At 39.6% G+C, this 18082-nt stretch overlaps 4 protein-coding genes and 1 non-coding gene across 5 annotated transcripts; 3 read left to right on the top strand and 2 right to left on the bottom strand.

The window, feature by feature from the left end:
* Positions 1 to 287: 287 nt before the first annotated feature.
* LOC141835309 (transcription factor TCP17-like) lies at positions 288 to 2020 on the top strand. Its single transcript, XM_074722752.1, has 2 exons — positions 288 to 467; positions 979 to 2020. The coding sequence occupies exon 2, from the start codon at positions 979 to 981 to the stop codon at positions 1711 to 1713; it is 735 nt and encodes a 244-aa protein (XP_074578853.1). The 5' UTR covers positions 288 to 467; the 3' UTR covers positions 1714 to 2020.
* Positions 2021 to 4755: 2735 nt separating this feature from the next.
* LOC141834650 (carbonic anhydrase, chloroplastic-like) lies at positions 4756 to 6478 on the bottom strand. Its single transcript, XM_074721978.1, has 7 exons — positions 6320 to 6478; positions 6178 to 6226; positions 5983 to 6099; positions 5853 to 5906; positions 5403 to 5488; positions 5201 to 5306; positions 4756 to 5068 (listed from the first exon to the last, which is right to left on the bottom strand). The coding sequence occupies exons 1-7, from the start codon at positions 6376 to 6378 to the stop codon at positions 4934 to 4936; spliced, it is 606 nt and encodes a 201-aa protein (XP_074578079.1). The 5' UTR covers positions 6379 to 6478; the 3' UTR covers positions 4756 to 4933.
* A 1205-nt stretch (positions 6479 to 7683) lies between these two features.
* Positions 7684 to 9246, bottom strand: LOC141834649 (putative UDP-glucosyl transferase 73B6). The gene has a single exon (XM_074721977.1). It carries the CDS (start codon positions 9199 to 9201, stop codon positions 7735 to 7737), a length of 1467 nt encoding a protein of 488 aa, XP_074578078.1. The 5' UTR covers positions 9202 to 9246; the 3' UTR covers positions 7684 to 7734.
* A 1442-nt stretch (positions 9247 to 10688) lies between these two features.
* On the top strand, positions 10689 to 18003 carry LOC141835351 (elongator complex protein 4). The gene is made up of 9 exons (XM_074722797.1): positions 10689 to 10725; positions 13354 to 13566; positions 13658 to 13902; positions 13981 to 14056; positions 15239 to 15389; positions 16210 to 16288; positions 16487 to 16646; positions 16719 to 16810; positions 17570 to 18003. Exons 2-9 carry the CDS (start codon positions 13389 to 13391, stop codon positions 17732 to 17734), a joined length of 1146 nt encoding a protein of 381 aa, XP_074578898.1. The 5' UTR covers positions 10689 to 10725; positions 13354 to 13388; the 3' UTR covers positions 17735 to 18003.
* Positions 10779 to 10866, top strand: LOC141835453 (small nucleolar RNA U30). The gene has a single exon (XR_012602394.1). It is a non-coding gene; the product is annotated as a small nucleolar RNA U30 (small nucleolar RNA).
* Positions 18004 to 18082: the final 79 nt, after the last annotated feature.

The raw sequence follows: 18082 nt of genomic DNA, 5'->3' as shown, positions 1-18082 counted from the left end.
TGAGCATGTTTAAAAGAATATAATGATATGTCTTATAACATGCATCCATCTATAGTTGACATGTCTTTGATTACTCGAACAAGTACAGATATCTCCATACCACTAATCATAGAAACTTATGTTTGAATACTTATTTAAATATTATTATCTTATTTTTAAAAAAAATTATGCATAAATAAATATCTATGACTTGTTTAGACCAAATTACCCTTGTGAACAATTAAAGCATGCAGAGAGGGATATATGATGATTGCTTGCCCTTTAGATAGGCACAAACATCCACCACAGGTATGTAAATGGACTGCCTTTTCTTCCATCTTTTAGGGTTCCTGCTAATCCAGCATCTGCCAAAGGTGTTGCTAGTGGTTTGAGATCCGCGACGAAGACAAAATCTTTAGAGGCGATCGAACCTCGAAGAATTTATAATCCTTCCCAATTCATTTTTTCGGGAGGCGTTGCATTTGCAAGTAAGTGATCTACATATCTCACTCCTCTTCAATTTCTTCCATGTTTTAATTTAATTTTCAGCAGTATATATGAGATCGAGTTATCTGTGCTCGCTTAGTTATCGATGCTCAACTATTTTGATCATGAAGATGGTAAAGTTCTTGTTGCATAGATAGATATTAGTAGCTGATCTCGTGAATTTCCTCTCACTTATTTTGCACAAGTGTTCAGAAATTTACAAGATTTTATTTTCTTTTTTTCTGATCTGCCGATTGTTGTTTTTTCCCAAATAATTTATGAAAGAGAGTCTTGAAAAGGCTTGAAAAAAGGTGCTGTGTTTTTCATATTTTCTTTGTTTTCTTCTATCTCTTCTGCCAAAATCTATCCAATTTGGAATTTATATTAAATAGATTCATAATCTATATTTGGTGGATCAGTTCAGTTTTAGATGAAAGCTCAGCTCGATAAATCTTAATCGCTTTATTAAAAATATATGCAAGTTTAATCATATCACGATCTGCATATGTTAAGATGTTGCAATCTTCAAGAGAAGGAGCTCTCTCCGAGCGAGCTGCTGGCACCAACACTCCTGCCACTGACAAGTTTCAACCAAGTTCTTCGAGGGCGAATTGGTCGGTGCTCAAGAACCCTAGGATCGTGCGCGTGTCGCGCGCCTTTGGGGGCAAGGACCGGCACAGCAAGGTGAGAACCATCCGGGGCCTAAGAGACCGGCGTGTGCGTCTATCGGTGCCGACGGCGATCCAGTTGTATGACCTTCAAGATAAGCTAGGGTTTAACCAGCCCAGCAAAGTCGTGGACTGGCTTATCCATGCCGCTCAGCACGAGATCGACAAGCTTCCCCCCCTCGAGATGCTCCAAGGGGACCCTGATCTGATCTTCCCACTGGTTCCTCCAATGGCAAACCCTCACACCTCAAACATGACCAGCAGCAGCACACATGATCATGAATACCTCGACGATCTGAGGAGCAAGGAGAGAGAAGTGAATTTGAGGGAGGCAAACCTAAATTTAGGGCATCATGGTGTTGGACTGGATAACAGTGAGGTCGCCTACAATCCCTACTTCCAATTGGAGAATAGTAGTGCCACCAATAATGGTTACCTTCCGATAACTATACTCGCTTCATATTTGGCTGCTGCATCAAATAGTGTTGCGAGTTCTTCAAATGATCATGACTTCAGAAACCTGCACAGGGACAGTAGGGCTGCTGCTCAGGCTTCGAGATCACACCATCAAGGTCAGTAATTGGTAAACAATCAACAGATTACACAGTCAATATATATATTCCAATGTTTGTGGAACTGAAGTGATGATCATCACGTATAGGTATCCATTTGGGAGATATAGTTATACCTGTGAGAACACCTGTTTTGCATAGATAGATATATTCCACCGAAATGTAATTTGTTTTCTTATGTGTTTTGAATTGTTGGGACGAAGACACCGTTGCCTCTTAGAACTTATCACAAAATTTAATGTGTTCATACACGTATAGAAATGTGTGTATTTTGGTGCATGTTACTTGTTGACTCTTGATATGAAGTATTTATTAAATGGGTTTTTTTTTCTATACATTTTTGTTTTCTTGTGGAATAAACTAACTTGTTGATCGATATGGAGAAGAGACATTAATTAATGATAAGAATTAAACTTTTGATTCCTCTACATTTTCTTACAAATCTTATTAATTTGTTGTAGTAAAAAGAACCAACAAGTAAAGTTTCTTTTTTTCTTCCCTTTGTGAATCATCATCCACTTTGGAAAAAAATGCCTCATGTTACAATTTTTGTTTGCAACCATATAAATAAATTCAAGCATTTACTAGGAGCAATTAATTCCTTCAATTCCTTTGTAAAAAGGAAATTAGGTAGAGACAGCTAATTCTTGTCATGTGTCTATACTTGATATACTGCACATCTTATACCTTGTGAGCACTTAAACCCTAAAGCCTAAAGTCTAAATCTTAAATAAAAAAAATAAAAAATATATATTTTTACTAGGTGCTCACATGATGTGCAACAACAGCATATCATTTACCTATATGTATATATTATATTTGCAAAGCTAAAGATATATAGTTTCAATTCATAGGATCATGAACTTCTGAAAAAAAAAAGATTCATCCTTTTATATTTCAACATAAGGCATAATTACACAAATTTATTTGGTTAACTGAAATTTTAAACAAAAGAATAATGATATATATAAGCTAGTGACCGGCCTAGTTTGCTCCATTTTATGGAATATATAAATTGCTTACACAAAATCACTTAATACATAAATTTATATATTAAGTTATAATGACTAGATCTGATATCATTTTAGCATGTTCATTCCAAATCCAAGATGGAGATTGCAAAAACTTAAAATCAAAGGAGACTTTACAGCTTTGGGAGGTTGATGAGAGATGGTGCATGGCAGTAGGTGGCGGTCCAAATTAAAGAGTAAAAAAGAAGCATATGTATAATAGGTTCAAAGGATCAGCCATTTCATCTCCTCTTCTCAATGTCAATGGACCACACTACACATATATAGGATGGTCCTTTGTGGTAGCAAGTTGATAGTTAAATTAATAACTAAGAACTAAAAGTCAGTTTATTAAAAAATATATGATATTTTTGTTTATTTTCAATTATATATATATGTATATATTCTTAATTACTTTGGCCAATATTGAAGACATTACTATCATTTGATTAATTGATACATGTCAATATCTATCTATCTAATTATTCTCCTTCTCATTTTATTATGTGATGCATGCACAACATGTACTTAACCAAGTCCCAGTATGAAATTTTACTACTTGATTAGTTTTGAGGTGATAGGTAAGAACGAGACTCGTTTCATGCTCAATAATACATTTATTATATATAATTAATAATTTATATATAGTTATTCTTTTATATATATTTTTTATTAAACAAACTGGTAAGGTTTGGACCGGCCAAAAATTGGCTTGATCGAGTACGGGCCCTGCCTAGGGCCAGTCCATCACAGGCCGAGCTGAAAAGTCCCAAGCCCATTCGGCCATGTGACCTATAGCTAGTTCACAAATCCTTTATTAGTGAATATTATTCATGAATAATTTATAATCTCTGCTAATATTAACAATATGAACATAAATATATTCAAAAATTTTAATTTAATTAATTTTGTTTGTATTAAATGCAACATAAATAAACTTCTGCCTCTCAGCGATAAAGTACTTAGTTGTTTATCCAAATATTCCTATTCGAATCAACTGTGCACTTTTGGATCAAGCGCGGCCATTGCAATTATATCTCTCACTGCTCAGAAAATTAATTAGTAGTCTTTCTCACTGCTGCTGCGCCACCTTCAATTATTTCTGTGTAATTTTCCTCCCCCATCGCTGCGCTGCGTAATTAAGCGCAGTGCTTGCTCTGCTTTCTCACTACATGTCCGATCGCGTAATTAATCGGCTAGCTTCAGTGATTTCACAGCAGCAGGGGATTCACTGTCTGCATGGCGTGCGTATGATCCTCTCCCCATTAATTAGTTGTGGCAGACACGACCGTGGCGCGCTCCCCTAGAGGAGCACGCCCGGCATGGCTGCTACGTACCTGGACGTGGATTCGCCGGCGAGGGCTCGCTCGGTGGCGGAGGAGAATGGCGGGGCCGAGCCGCCACCAACTGAATGCCGCACCCTGGCGGGTCTGTTTTGGTCGACCCCTCGTCGCGACCAGGTGAATCGGATACGTCCATCCTTGTCTTCCTCACCTCTCTTCCCACTACTGACTTCAATTCGATCAACCCCTGGAATCATTTTAATAATTTAATCTCGTCAACTTTCGTAAATCGGAATAAAATAAAATTACAACTGCATCTATATAATGGAGATCCGAGACTACGATTTAGCGGTCATGTCCTTCAGCAATTAATCAAGTATGTAAGATTCAAATTCCAACTAGTGGAATGATAGATCACTAATTCTAGCTTGTGCTTTAGATTGATTGTTTGAATGCATATTACATTCCATGAAATAGAACTGATTAGCTCTACCTGAACTAAATGATCCTGCAAAACCTATTCAAATTGTTTCCTCCTGAAGGAGTCAAGAGCTTACACTAATTTACATAGTCACTGGTCTTGCTTCGCTCGATCGACCGACCTACCTGTTCTGACTATTTCAGTCTGCAGCCATTGATCTCAGTTTTGCATCATCATTAATCATGCATGCCCTGGGTCCAATACTTTATTCTGTCTTTATTTCGCAACTAAGTTGTAACGCCTTTATTAATTAGCTTATACACGTAGAACTGCATATTTCAGCATGATATTTTCCTGATATATGTACCTTAAATTAATTAACAGGTTCCGATACATACGGATCCACGCCATACAACACAGAGCATAGACACCATGGTCTGGTTCATTAAGATAACATAGATACAGTAACATAGATGCAGTAGTACACTTCCATCATTAAAAACCAAGGGCAGGATCAGGCCTCCCATATCTCAAACTTGCCATTGACGAAGTCATAGTGTGCACCAAACAACTTCAAGGCTCCCTTTTCTATGGCCTCTGTCACAAAGGGGTACGTCTTGAGGTTGGCTAGGGATGAGTTAACTGCCTCCTGCGAGAAGAGAAGTTGATGGGAGAGCAATAAACTAATAAAGCCAGTAAAAAAGGCCAGGTTCCACGAGGCTTGTCACAGGCGATAGATGTTGGGTTATTTATGATTTTTGTCAAGGTTCAGAGAGGTTACCTTCTCAGCAATGGTCAACTTCTCTTCGAGTGACAGGGCGGCGTGCTCCTCCTCCACCTTCTTCTTTGCCGGCAGACTAATCTTCACCCAGTCCTCAATGAAGGCACTGCTCAAGCACAGCCAAAAGAGACATGATCAATGACTTGGATTGGATATATGCTCATGGAGCAGTAGCATGAAGAACATGGACGGGAGTTTCTACGTGCTGGTGGAGCCATCGTCCTTGGCGGCCAAGAGCGCTTTGATCCCACCGCACTGACTGTGCCCGATCACTATTACATTCTCCACCTGCACAGCACCATCCAACTTGGATTTGTCATCATCTCTTTGTGCAGATCATGAAGGAAATAAAATGGCTAGTTGGTGATCATGAGGTTTATTACTAGCTAGTCGATCTTCTTTACTATACTTTTTTGTTACATGTTTCCATCTTGATTGGCTTTCAAAGTCAAGTTGTTCTCCAGCAAACTTGGTCATAAACGAAACAACCACGAAAGGAGATGCCCTTCCGAATGCAAAAGGAGGGGATCTGATACTTGTCCAATTGCAGGCCATGAACCAGTCTATATTTGAAGTTCTGGTTTCGTTTCTAGTGAACAACTAGAGGCACTATGATGAAACTGTCTACGGCAGGAATCTACAGAGTGCAAACCTTGAGATGGACCACAGGATACTCAATGGCTGCTCCAGTTCCTCCATACTTGACCTGCACGGAAGAATCAAACATAAAACAAATTAAAAGACAGCACTCGGAGATCGAATGACAGAGCAAGGATGTCTACCGGGTCATAGGGAGGGATTGTGTTGGCGATGTTGCGGATGGTGAAAGCTTCACCAGGCTGAAAGTTGAGCACCACTGAGGGGCACACGCGCGAGTCGGAGCACGCGAAGACAAGGTACTGCACATCGTCGTAGCTCCCGTTAGATCGTCGTGGATATACATAAATTCAACCTGTTGGCGCTGCATGAAGACTAACCTTGGGGCTTTGGCCCTCCTTCAGTGGACCAAACAGATCAGGCTTCTTGCTGCAGGTTATCGATACGGTTTCAAAACGACAAATTAAGCATGCGAAGAGGAGATGGAATCTTGCTGAGAGTCTACGACTGATTGGAACTTACTCATAGACCTCCGTCTTGAAGAGCTCGAACCCGGATTGGAAGCGCTCGATAGTTCCCATCTCCTGCAAGTTCGGAGAGTTATGGTGGAAATTCAACTAGATGATTGTGGAGATCAAGAAGAAGAGGATAAGGCTGGGAAAGGATGATGGCGTTGCTTTCTCATTGTCTCCGCTCTTTTGCTAAAATTGTGGCAGAGATTGAGGCGGACGGGATTGAATCTCTGCGGACGGGAGCATTGTTGGTTCGTTGCAAATTCAACACGATAATAAATACCTGAGTTGTAATTTGGTCCACGAAATTTTATTATTGTTTTCAAAATATATTATTCCCGTTGAATGCCGTCAATTCGATAGTTAAATCATCAGTCAATAATATGTCATCGTAACTCTCGTTGATCTCGCCGACAAGAAGAACCTGAGAAAGAAGAGAATTAAACGAACAAATTAGAAGGACGTTGGGATTCCCGGTGGAGCCACTCTGACGCTCAAGTCAGCCAAGAATGAAGAAAAGAAAGCAGTATGTGTCCAAAATTCGAGAGAATATTTTTTTATACCTGCGGGGTTTATATATTAATCGGAGAAGCACGATCTTCGAGAAATAACCTCTATCATTAGTTGTCAAATGGGCTAATTATGCATAATTAAAGGCATGATCTCTGACGGTTTCCAATCATCCAACGGCTTGACAAAAATGATTTTCTTCATCTGACGGCTATGATCATAAGTGTGCGAGAATTTTAGAAATCAAGTTTGAAAATTTAGTAATCGTCCTTATTCTTTTGGCAGAGCTGATAAGTTTAGTTGTCTCTTGGATCTCAAGCCGAGCAGAAGCTGGATCAGTTAGTAGTCAAGCTGGCTAAGTTAATTGACCTGTTGGTTGCCTCTTGGATCTCGAGCCGAACAGAGGTCGGACTAGTTAGTAGTCAAGTTGGATGAGTTGACTAAACCTTGTTGGTTGTCTCTTGGATCTCAAGTCGAACAGAGGTGAGCCAGAGAGCTGTCAGGACCAATTAGTAGCCAAGTTGATTGAGCTGTCAGAGCGATCGAGCTATAACACATAAAAAAATATAAAAAAATCTGAGTGGCCGAGCCCACCGAACTATGAGAGTATCCGAGGCGGCCGAAGGCTTTGAAAGCTGTAAGAGCGACCGAATTATCTGATGTATTACTGGAGATCAGTTACAGTATAATCTGATCATTGATTTTTTGTCATGCCAAGTCATGTCGGATCACTTTTTTTTTTTTGTCATGTCAGATCAATAAAGATCTGCATATCATATATATATAATAAATATACAAATATATTATTAATATTATAATTATCGTCATAACAAATTGAATCAAAAACAAAAAGGAAACAGATAAGAAAACAAAACTACATGCTTTTCATTTTAGAGAGAATTTCATAATTTGGTTCTAACTTGCCTCTGTGAATTCAGAGGATCCCCCAACAGCTTTCAGACTAATTAACTCCTGAATTAGGCGAGTCATGTTTTCGTAAGAAGATCCTCCTTCTTCCACCGCCCTCCTCGCAGTCTCTCCGAGCGCTCTCGCCCTCTTTCTCCTCTCTTCTGCTTCCTCTCCGTTGCCCATCAGTTCATCCACCGCCTTCGTCAGTTGCTCACCCTTCACCGGCGTCCGCTCCTCTGGTTTTAAACTGCACAATTTTGCACCGATTGCGATTCCCATTCGGTGCACGTCGACCAGCAGCTTCTCGTTTAGGAATTGGTCGGCAAACAGAGGCCAAGTGATCACTGGCACTCCGGCGGTGATGGCTTCCAGGCACGAGTTCCACCCGCAGTGCGTCACGAAGCCTCCCACCGCTTCATGATTCAGTATGAGCAGCTGCGGCGCCCATCCCTGCACCATTAATCCCTTCCCGCTGCTGATCGCCCTGTTCTCGAACCCCTCCGGCAGCCAGTCCGAAGGCTCGCCGGCGTGCCAGACGACCCAGATGAACGGCCGGTCCGTGGCCTCGAGGCCCCGCGCGATCTCTCGCATCTGAGTGGCAGTGAACCGGCCCAAGCTCCCGAAGCAGACGTAGAGGACCGACCGCGGGGTCTTGGTTCCGAGCCAACTCAAGAAATAATCGTCATCCATCGAAGCGGCGCCTCTCCCTCGCACGATCTTCGCGTCCAAATCTCTGTTCTGCAGCGACACGGGGCCGACGAACCAGAGCTTTCTGTTGCTCGAGTTGGGCGCTCGATCGACGTAGTCCCGTTCCAGCTCGTAGAAGCTGTTCATGACTATGCCGTGGCTCCGGCTATAGCTTTCGCGCATCTTTTTCTGGAACTCGGCTGGACGAAGGACGAAGTTGGGAAGTTGAGAGAGCGAGAGGTGAATCTTGCTAGGTATGCCGGGAACTTCGATCGGTCGTTCGGTCTCGATCTCGTCCTGGTTCAGTTCGCCGCCGTGTAGGATGGACATAATTGTGGGGACGAAGCAATTACTGCCGTGGAAGGAGATCAGGGAAGTGGCGAATTGTTTGGCGACGTGGATGGCCCAAGGGTAGAAGAGATCGGCGACGATGCAATCAGGGCGGTGAGTTTGGAGGAGCAGCGAGAAGGAAAGCTCGAGCTTATCCGTGGCGGCGACGAGTTTGGACGCGTCGGGGTCAGGGAAGGCGGTGAGGTTCTCGTGGCCCTCGGGGATCCCAACTTCCGAGCAGGGGAGGTAGAGGGGGAGGAGTTGGATCGGGTGGCGGAGGGAAGCGTCGCCGGCATTGACGATGTCGATGGTGGGCTGGATGAGGGGGACGTTGGCGGTGGTGGTGACGACGGTGGCTTTGATTCCTCTGCGCGCAAAGATGCAGGCCAAGTCGACCAAGGGAATCATGTGACCTGGAGCGAGAAAGGGGAGGAAGAAAATGTGGAGGTCAGCCATGGAAGCGGAAGCTCTGGTGCGAATTGTGCACGCCTCTATCGATTAAATCCACGGCATTTCATCTCCATGGCGGCGATCTGGTGGACCCATGCCGGATTTAGTCGGTTGTCACGGCTGACGTTGTCCGACTTAAAAAAAGGAAATTTATATTTTAACTATAAGTATGGATAGGTAGCATGAAAATTGTATAGTATGACACACTCTTCTGTAAAATTGTATAGTATGGATCCACCACCTTAGCGACCCTACACGGTCAGTCCCACGATCATCTGTGAGGAGGTAAATCGAGAAAGTGCAGTTGGTTACGACGTAGGAGGGTATTGCCTGATTTCTCCAGGATTCGAACCCTGACCCTCTTCTGTAAGTCTGTTGCGTCATAACCAACTCATCTATGTCCCGGGGGCTAGTATGACACACTCTTCTGCAAAAAAGGTGGATCCGTCACCTTAGCGGCCCCACACGGTCGGTCCTACGACCATCTATGAGGAGGTAAATTGAAAAAGTACAGTTGATCACGATGCAGGAGTAGTATGACACACTCAATATGCATGGATGTGTTCCATTGCATGTCAATGAAACTCACTCATATTGAATGTGTCATGCTATATTCGTGCTACAATATTTTATACTATCTACCATTATTCTTTAACTATACTTTTATTTGCTGTCTAAGTCATCTCAATCAATCGAATAGCCCATTTTTCTTTTGCGCAAATGAAAAATGGGCTATTCGATTGATTGAGATGACTTAAGCGGCAAATATGTGCCTGTTAAATAGCCCAAGTAGTCTATTACAATATATACTGCCTGTTAAATATGTTCTATCAAAGCGTTTGATGATATTAAATTCGTATATTTATATTTATATTGTTTTCTTAAATTTTTCCCATATTTAATTTTTTTAATTCTATAATATTTTTATCAAACTTTTACGTTGGTGCGATGGATAGAAGGCAAATTCAATAATTTATTGTAGTTGTTGGCCCAATGCAAGTTGAAGTTGTGCCCTAGATTTTATATTTTTGTCAACTACCTCGAATATCACATTCACGTTACCGAATTTAATAGCAATGACATAAATAACTTAATAGGATTGAACTGAATTATTTTAATTTTTTAAATTTCAATTCAATATATGAAATTAAAAATTACCCATGCAGCCCACACTGACCAGACAGTATTTATTTTCAAATAGCCAAAAGATATAATTAAGTATATATCTTTGTATTCCTTTTAAAACTCAATAATACATATAAAAATAAATAATCTAAATAAAAATAATTAATTAATATATTTCCAAATCAACCAACGCATATTGGGCTTTGGCCCGATCCATTTTTGCTAGCCCGTAGGCCTGGCCCTGCAACACCCGGGGAGGCAGATTCTGACCTCTTGGGCGTTATCGCTATAAATAACACCCGATCGCGATCAACACTCTCTCAATTAGGGTTTTGCTATGTTTCAAATTTCCTTGGGACTCTCTCTCTCAGAATTAGGGTTCCTCCAATCCGCCGCCGCCGCAAGGTAAATCCTTCTGTCTCTTTCTCGGAAGCTGAGGGTGGAAGTTGTAAGGAGCGTGCGATGATGATGGTTAACTTCATCTCGTTAATCTGATCTATTCATTAACAGTGAGGACAACATTAATCCATTCAAACCTCTCTGAGCACCTCCTCTCAACTCTATTTCGCGCATGTTCTTCTTCGTTTTAAGCGCTTGGTTTTCGTTGCGCTTTCTTTTGAGTCCTTTTCTTTTATTTGTTTGTCGTGCGGCGTTATCGTAAAAAGCATACCTGTTTGGATTATATTCTTTATACCTTTTAGCATTTTGATGGCTATTCTACTTGGCTAAATCAAATTCGTGAGAATATTTATTTCACTTGTTTGGCACTCAATCCAAAATGTTAAAATTAGAACGATACATAGAAAAGATGTTTGAAGTCGAGAATCATAGTGGTGCCGCCAAACAAAGATGATCTGGTAAAGCAAGAATTCATTCAATACCTAAAGGCCATAAATCACTAAACTTCTGACTTACATTGCAGGATTCAGCTACAATTGCGGCCCTTAATTCGCATAGGCAAAAGACAATTCATAATATGCACAGATATAGCCCACATATAGTCAATCTAGCGCATATTTTACAGCAATAGATGCTCGTCTGGTACTAGCATTCTCCTTGGGTCCTTCACTGCATCTTATTGTATATGATTGTCCCATCTTTGATTGTAGCATTCTTCAAAACTATCGTAATCCCTGATCGTATGTAGAAGCCCTTGGAGCCCCTTTCGGCTTCTTGGACACATTAATATAAACAAAAAGGCGTCAAGGACAATCTTTTGCAAAGGTAAGGTGCAGTTTGGAACACTTGACCCCTTGTTTTCTATTGAAACATTTTTTCCTATCCTGACATTCATATCGATAATGCAGTTCCTGGAAAGATGAAGACTTCGACATAGTTACTTACTCACACTTCTGAATTCCTTTCCTGATACATGAGCCTCATCGCCTCACCTGTCCTGGTGTCTGTCGAACACCAATTGGAACCTTACCATCTCCCAGCAGAGAAGCAATTTCAGGTTCAGTTTCATAGATATTCAGGGAGATTCTTGACTCTGGAAAACTGCTTCAAATTTCAAGAGTTCCATCACTCACCACGGTCTCTTGGTTGACATCTGAAGTAAGACCAACGAATGCTAACCCAGTCTACCATCTCCAATTATAAAATCTGTTTTAGTGCATTTTCAACACCAATTTGGTGTCATTACCACATTAAATTTTTTTTCAACTCTAATCAATACACACCATTTTCTATACTAAAAAAAATATTTTTTAGAATATTCTTATTTTTCATCTTATAATTTATTATTCAACATACATATTAATTTTAATATATATATTAATTTGTTAAATATTTTTATTATGTTCATAATTATTATTAAAATTAATATTTTAAATATTACTTATTTAAGTTAATAATTAATATAAATTTATAATATATAAAATTTACAAAATAAATTTAATTAAATTAAATAATATTAATTTATAATATTTAAGAATATTTTAAATATAAATTTAATATTATAATATATTAATTTAAAATAAATGAGTATTTGTATCATTTTGGTGTAAGTGTACAGTGCAATACTATCTTGGTGTTGTACTGTTTATTTGTACCATTTTAGTGCAAAATTAGGAGTCTCCATTGGAGAATAATTGGTGTCATTTTTACATTAAAATGGTGTAAAAGGGTATCCATTGGAGATGGTCTTAAACCGTGCACCAAACGAGTTCCTCCTCTTCAACATCTTTGGTCAACCGCCTCGCCCCAAATCCCACTCCCGATACTTCTCCACTTCGGAGAAGCATGGATTCGCCTTCAACCCCACACCGCAGGCATCCATGGCGGCTGCCGTTCCCTGCCCAAACAGCAAAATGGGAAGAACAACTTAAAAGCTCCATTTTTCCAGAACTAAACAACAAAAATACAACCTTGTGAAGAACACACGGTGAACAGATGCAACTCGAGAGTGGATGTAGTATTGTGACAAGTATCATTAACCTTCATATAGCACCTGCAAAATAGCCTCTCCAGATTTCTTTCAAGCCATAATTCGCCTAACTTTTAATCAGCAAACCACACGTTGAGTGTAACATAACACTGGTTTCTCCACTTGCGTATTCCGTGGAAAGCAAATTAAAGCACTTTATTATTGCGACACGGAAGGCGATCATAAGCGAGCGTCGTAGATCTTTTTCGATCCGGACATGAATGGAGTAATGCATATTTTCTGTTTGTGGAGGGCAACGCATGGCATGTTGCTCGACGGGGGAGGGAGGGAAAGAGTTGTCACGGCTATCGCACAGCTGTACTGATATCGCTCACGTGCAGAAGAACTTAGCGGTCGTCGTGGCTGCCTGCATGGCTTTTCTGATCCGAACACGTGGTAGTAGCGGTCCAGCGACGAACCGACAAAGCATATGCCGGTATATATATATATTAAAATAGTTCGATAATCTTTACACTTTTTTTTAAAAACTATATTACATTAAAATAGTCTCACCACTATTAGTTAATTGTATTACTGGCCCATTATATTACATGGGCCGGCCCGTCCCGATGCAGTAATTGGTGAACTTGCTTGTCCTTGAATAGATCCACGGAACGGCACAATCTACTCCAAACGAGAAATGGCGACGGCGGCCGGCAGCCCCTCGTGCTCCACTCCGACCGCCGCAGCCGCCGCTAGTAGCTTCTCGCGTACCGCTTCTTCTTCGATGGAAGCACACCACGTGCCGTCGAATCCTGGTGTCAAGATCGGTCCCAACGGCACCGCCTTCGTCTCCTCTGGAATCCCTGACCTTGATAGTACTTTCATTATTCCTGTCCCTTCTCTTTTGACTTGAAGTCTAACAATTGTTTTAGCGTTCCGCTGATGTTCTGTGTACTGTTGTTGTAGGAATCCTTGGCGGCGGGTTCCTTCTGGGTTCGTTGGTGTTGGTAATGGAGGATGCCGACGCACCTCACCATCTTCTCCTGCTTCGGAACTTCATGTCGCAGGGAGTCGTTCTCCGTCAGCCCATTCTCTTTGCCAGTCCTTTGGGGGACCCAAGGGCCTTCCTTGGCACGCTGCCATCGCCTGCCTCCCCGTCCAAGGAGCAAATCAAGAGAACGATGGCCGGTGGCAATGGTCAACAGGAACTGGTGATTTTCTCTAACAATTTCAGTTGTTTCTTCTTTTACTCCATTGCCTTTTACTATCAGTCTATCGATGAAGTGCAGGAAAAGGGTTTGCGAATAGCTTGGCAGTATAAGAAGTACTTTGGGGATCAACAATCATCTTCAATTCATGATAGAGGTTAACCATTTCCATATTTTCTTTTTACAGATCTTTATTACTATTATTTTTTTCCTGCTCACTGTGTTTTCTTTTGAGTTAGCAAGAATGTTGCAAATTGGTGAACATGAAATTATGTTGTAGATAGAAGATTATGTATCTTCTTAGGCAGAAAATATGAGTGTTGGATTTCTAGCTCTAGTAATATAGTGTCAACAGTACTTGTGATTACATTATTTGTTACGGTCATATGGATTCTGTTACACCTCTAAGAATGGTTAGCAACTTATTTAGCCTAAGAATACTGCAACAGATGAGACACTTCGAAAGTTTATTCCCTCAATTGTGAAATTTTGTGGTGACCAATCCTTTTGTGCTTTAGTCTTCTGGAAGTAAATGACATTAACACATTCTCACTGAAACACTTGCTAGATTATAGAACCACCAGTGGTGGTTTTGTAGATATTGCAGCAAGGAAAGTTATTGCTATGTGATTATTGTGTTACAGAGAAGCTGATCTATTAAACTGGTCACTATCCCTGTGTGATTATGATGCACCTAATTATGGGATGCCTTTTTTCCTTTTAAATTGTCATAATTCTCTTCTTTTTCTAAGCTTTAATGTTATACTGGATCAATCATAACTGGCTGAGTTTTTTTTTAATTTTTTATTTTTTCTGCGCATTCCCTAAATCCCTACCTTCTCTTGGTCATAAGAGCCTGACAACATAATTATTTGCTTTTCTGCTACTGAAAATATCACAATCCAGTTACGGGAAATAGAAGAGAGAAAACAATGAACAATAACTGCAAACTGTAGGCAAACACTTAGCTTATGGATTTGTGAGGATGTTGCACATTAATAAAGTTAGTTTGGTATAGGGTCCACTTCAAACAATTAAGAACAATAGTAGAGGTTTGATTCCTGTACATCAAAGCTGCTTGCTTGCTAAGCCGCGTTCCATGTTTGATTTTAGCACATTTACTACGTTGCAGCAGTTGCAATCATACATAGCTAGAATTGTGTATATGTGTTTAACTGTTTATGTTCATCATATCTTTCTGCGTTTAGTTTGTTACATTTGACAAAAAGTGGAAAAAATCTCTCCAAAATTATTGGATTAAACCTTATGACATATATATTCATTCCACTCTCTAAAGCAGGCTTCATGTTTGCCTACTTTCTTATTGTTTGATATGCAGATGCTAAGCAGGAATTCAGCAATGACTTTGATCTGCGAAAGCCCCTTGAAAGGAGATTTGTCCAATCCATTGAAACCATTAGCTTGCAAGATTCTCCAGATATAGTTGTACTCCGTGACCGATTTTCAAACTTTTTATCTAGGCTTCCTCGGTAAGCTCATGTGGCATGTAGATAGAAACAAGAATTTTAATCATTACAGTCTGTTGTTAGCACTATACTTTTGGTTGAAATCAGGATCTACTTAACATGGTTGCTTTCTTTTGTATTTAACAATGAATTTTTTCTTCTCTATGAATCATCTGTTTATGCAACTCAACTTTTTTTTCTTCTCTGATGAATTTTTTTGGTTGTTCTACTTTATGATTGGGACTAAGAAAACAAGGCATGAACTCATCACTTGGTTATTTATCCCTTTCTTGAGATCCTCCATCTTGAAATTGCCGCTCTTTTGCTTTTGGCATGTATGCATGAAGTGAACATTTACTATGCCTATTAAAAGAATGATATCTCATTACTAAGATTCCAATTTCAATGTGCAGATAATAGTGCAAATTTCACTGATCCAGATAGAAGACTGAATTTTAATAAATTGATAAATTCAATCGAAGGTTCAATAATGATGCACTATGGATAAGAATCAACTACTTTCATTTTCATTAGTAAAAGAATAAATTGCCTACTTTATAGTAGTTGACTGAATAAAGGAATATTAAATGACAACTTGTAACAGGTTATAGTTTTAATGCAGTTTATTGCATTATAATCTTTTGTTTAATGACGCTCTTCCAGCACCAAAGTATTAATTTCATTGAAACAATTAATCTTAAGAAAGGACATTTGAGAATTATTGGTCAACAGAAGTAAATCCCATAAGGTTTATAGATAATCTTTTGAGTTAGAGTTGCCTAGTGACATCCCTTTCCATACTGTTATCAAATAATTGAAATGAAATTCACTTATTTTCCTCTAGGTCTGATGGGGGCAACTTGAGTGCTGGTCGTATTGCTATACAGTCATTCTGTGCACCACAATGTGGATTCTCTGAAAGGGTAAGTGTATGGTTGACTACATGCCTGAAGCTGAAAAGTTAATTGCCCATCGCAGTCTAAAAATGTATAACTGTTATGCAGTCATTTTAATGTTTCAATATGCTAATTGGAAGAAAAGGGTTCTTTCTTTCTAGCAAGGTTAATAAACAATTGTGGCATTGATATTTTCACTTTAATTATATTGTCAAGCAATTGTAGGACTGGGATATGGTGGCATTTATCAGGTTTCTTAAATCAATGGTTCGAACTTCTAATATGGTTGCTGTTGTGACATTCCCAACTTCATTCCTTCAACCCTCATTTTTAAAACGATGGCAACACTTGGCAGATACCTTGCTCTCTGTCAGAGCAATTCCAGGCAAGTCAAAGTGCTTTAGTTTATTGATCTGTTGATCCTTTTATTCCTATGTCCTTGGTTCTTTGTCATCAGATGAAGACAAGGATTTGGCGAAGCTCCTCACAGGATATCAGGATATGCTGGGGCTTTTGCACGTGCACAAAGTTGCTCAGATGAATACTCAGGTACAGCCAAAATGCTGAGGTTTTTGGTTTAGTTTGATCTCTAATCTAAATAGTTCGAGGATTTTTTTTTTTTACATTTCTACTGTTTAATATGTTGTGTTATTTCTTTTATACTAATACTTCTACAGTTCGAATGTGGGATGTACTAAACTAATAGTCATACTGTTATTGCATTCTTTTTCTGAATTTAAAATCTTGTGGTGGCTAATCTCCATTGGATTTCTTAGTGCTGCTTTTTTGTTGCATGATCTAAAATAGAAAAAAATTTCTTTAAAAAGTGAAAAAATAGCCCTCTAAAGTTTGTTTAATTTCTGAAACTTGGACCTTTATGTTTGTTTTCTTAATTTGGCTCCCAGATTTATATTTTATGCTTTTAGTTTCAGTCTGACACCCAGAGACCTAGATCATAAGTTTTAGGACTCATCTGAAATAGCTAGCTATAAAGATTGAGAATCATCATCTTGATGAAACCGTGTTTGCCCATACCTAAGAATTTGGGTGGAAACTTTAATCAAATCTAATAATATCTATTAGTTTTAATCAAATCTAATAATATCTACTAAGCTTGGACTATGCTTTGAGACATTTTGATTTGTGGGAAGAGCTTGTATTATCTTAATGGCAAGGGAATCCAAACTTACTGATGCTCCTGTTAGTTTTATGTAGAGCATTATATATTAGCAATTTCATTTTTTAAACAAATTGTTGACAATAATTCATCTTCATCTCTCTCATCGATGACAACTTAAATGCTAGCAGGTGCCAACAGTGCTAGAGACATCCACATTCTCTTTAAAGCTGCTCAAGCGAAGATCTCTGGTCTTAGAGCGTCTAAATCAAGCCCCCGTAGAGGCTTCAAGCGGCGCTTCATATTCAACATCTGGCAGTTGTGTTGGTTCATCACATGCTTCTCTTGATTTCTAATCCAGCCCAAGCCGAGGATCAACTGACATGCTCTCCCTCCAGATTTTGCAAAGCGTCCTTGGTCTCTCTCCACTTAGATTCCTGATGAAGTTGACATCAGATAGTTTTCCATTGTGAACTGATCCAATGTTCTGAACGCTGTGTACGCTTTGTAACATCGCTGGGAATGGAGCACGGCTTGTTAAGGTTAGTTAATAGTTATTTTTGTGTGAACCCAATATTTGGACATTTAAAAAAGAATGTAGCTCTAGCATTCGATCGAGTAATTCTTGTGATTATCGTTATCAGTTACTCCTTGGTCAGTTCTTAATTTGCAATGGAGTATCATTGTTTTTCAAATTCTTCATG

The sequence above is a fragment of the Curcuma longa genome, chromosome 9 (genome assembly GCF_044706935.1).
Source record: "Curcuma longa cultivar G26 ecotype Majalengka, Jawa Barat chromosome 9, ITB_CL_G26_1.1, whole genome shotgun sequence".
Classification (NCBI taxonomy): domain Eukaryota; kingdom Viridiplantae; phylum Streptophyta; class Magnoliopsida; order Zingiberales; family Zingiberaceae; genus Curcuma; species Curcuma longa.
The sequence above is the reverse complement of the archived record's forward strand: the minus strand, read 5'-3'. Positions and strand labels throughout refer to the sequence as shown.

Excerpts from the sequence above, each read along its gene's own strand:
- LOC141835309 (XM_074722752.1), top strand. The coding sequence starts at position 979 with ATGTTGCAATCTTCAAGAGAAGGAGCTCTCTCCGAGCGAGCTGCTGGC.
- LOC141834650 (XM_074721978.1), bottom strand. The coding sequence starts at position 6,378 with ATGGGAACTATCGAGCGCTTCCAATCCGGGTTCGAGCTCTTCAAGACG. Across the intron at positions 5,907-5,982 it reads CAATCCCTCCCTATGACCCG|GTCAAGTATGGAGGAACTGG; the intron begins GTAGACATCCTT and ends TCTTCCGTGCAG. Across the intron at positions 5,307-5,402 it reads GACGATGGCTCCACCAGCAC|TGCCTTCATTGAGGACTGGG; the intron begins GTAGAAACTCCC and ends GTGCTTGAGCAG.
- LOC141834649 (XM_074721977.1), bottom strand. The coding sequence starts at position 9,201 with ATGGCTGACCTCCACATTTTCTTCCTCCCCTTTCTCGCTCCAGGTCAC.
- LOC141835351 (XM_074722797.1), top strand. The coding sequence starts at position 13,389 with ATGGCGACGGCGGCCGGCAGCCCCTCGTGCTCCACTCCGACCGCCGCA. Across the intron at positions 14,057-15,238 it reads ATCTTCAATTCATGATAGAG|ATGCTAAGCAGGAATTCAGC; the intron begins GTTAACCATTTC and ends TTTGATATGCAG. Across the intron at positions 16,647-16,718 it reads CTCTGTCAGAGCAATTCCAG|ATGAAGACAAGGATTTGGCG; the intron begins GCAAGTCAAAGT and ends CTTTGTCATCAG.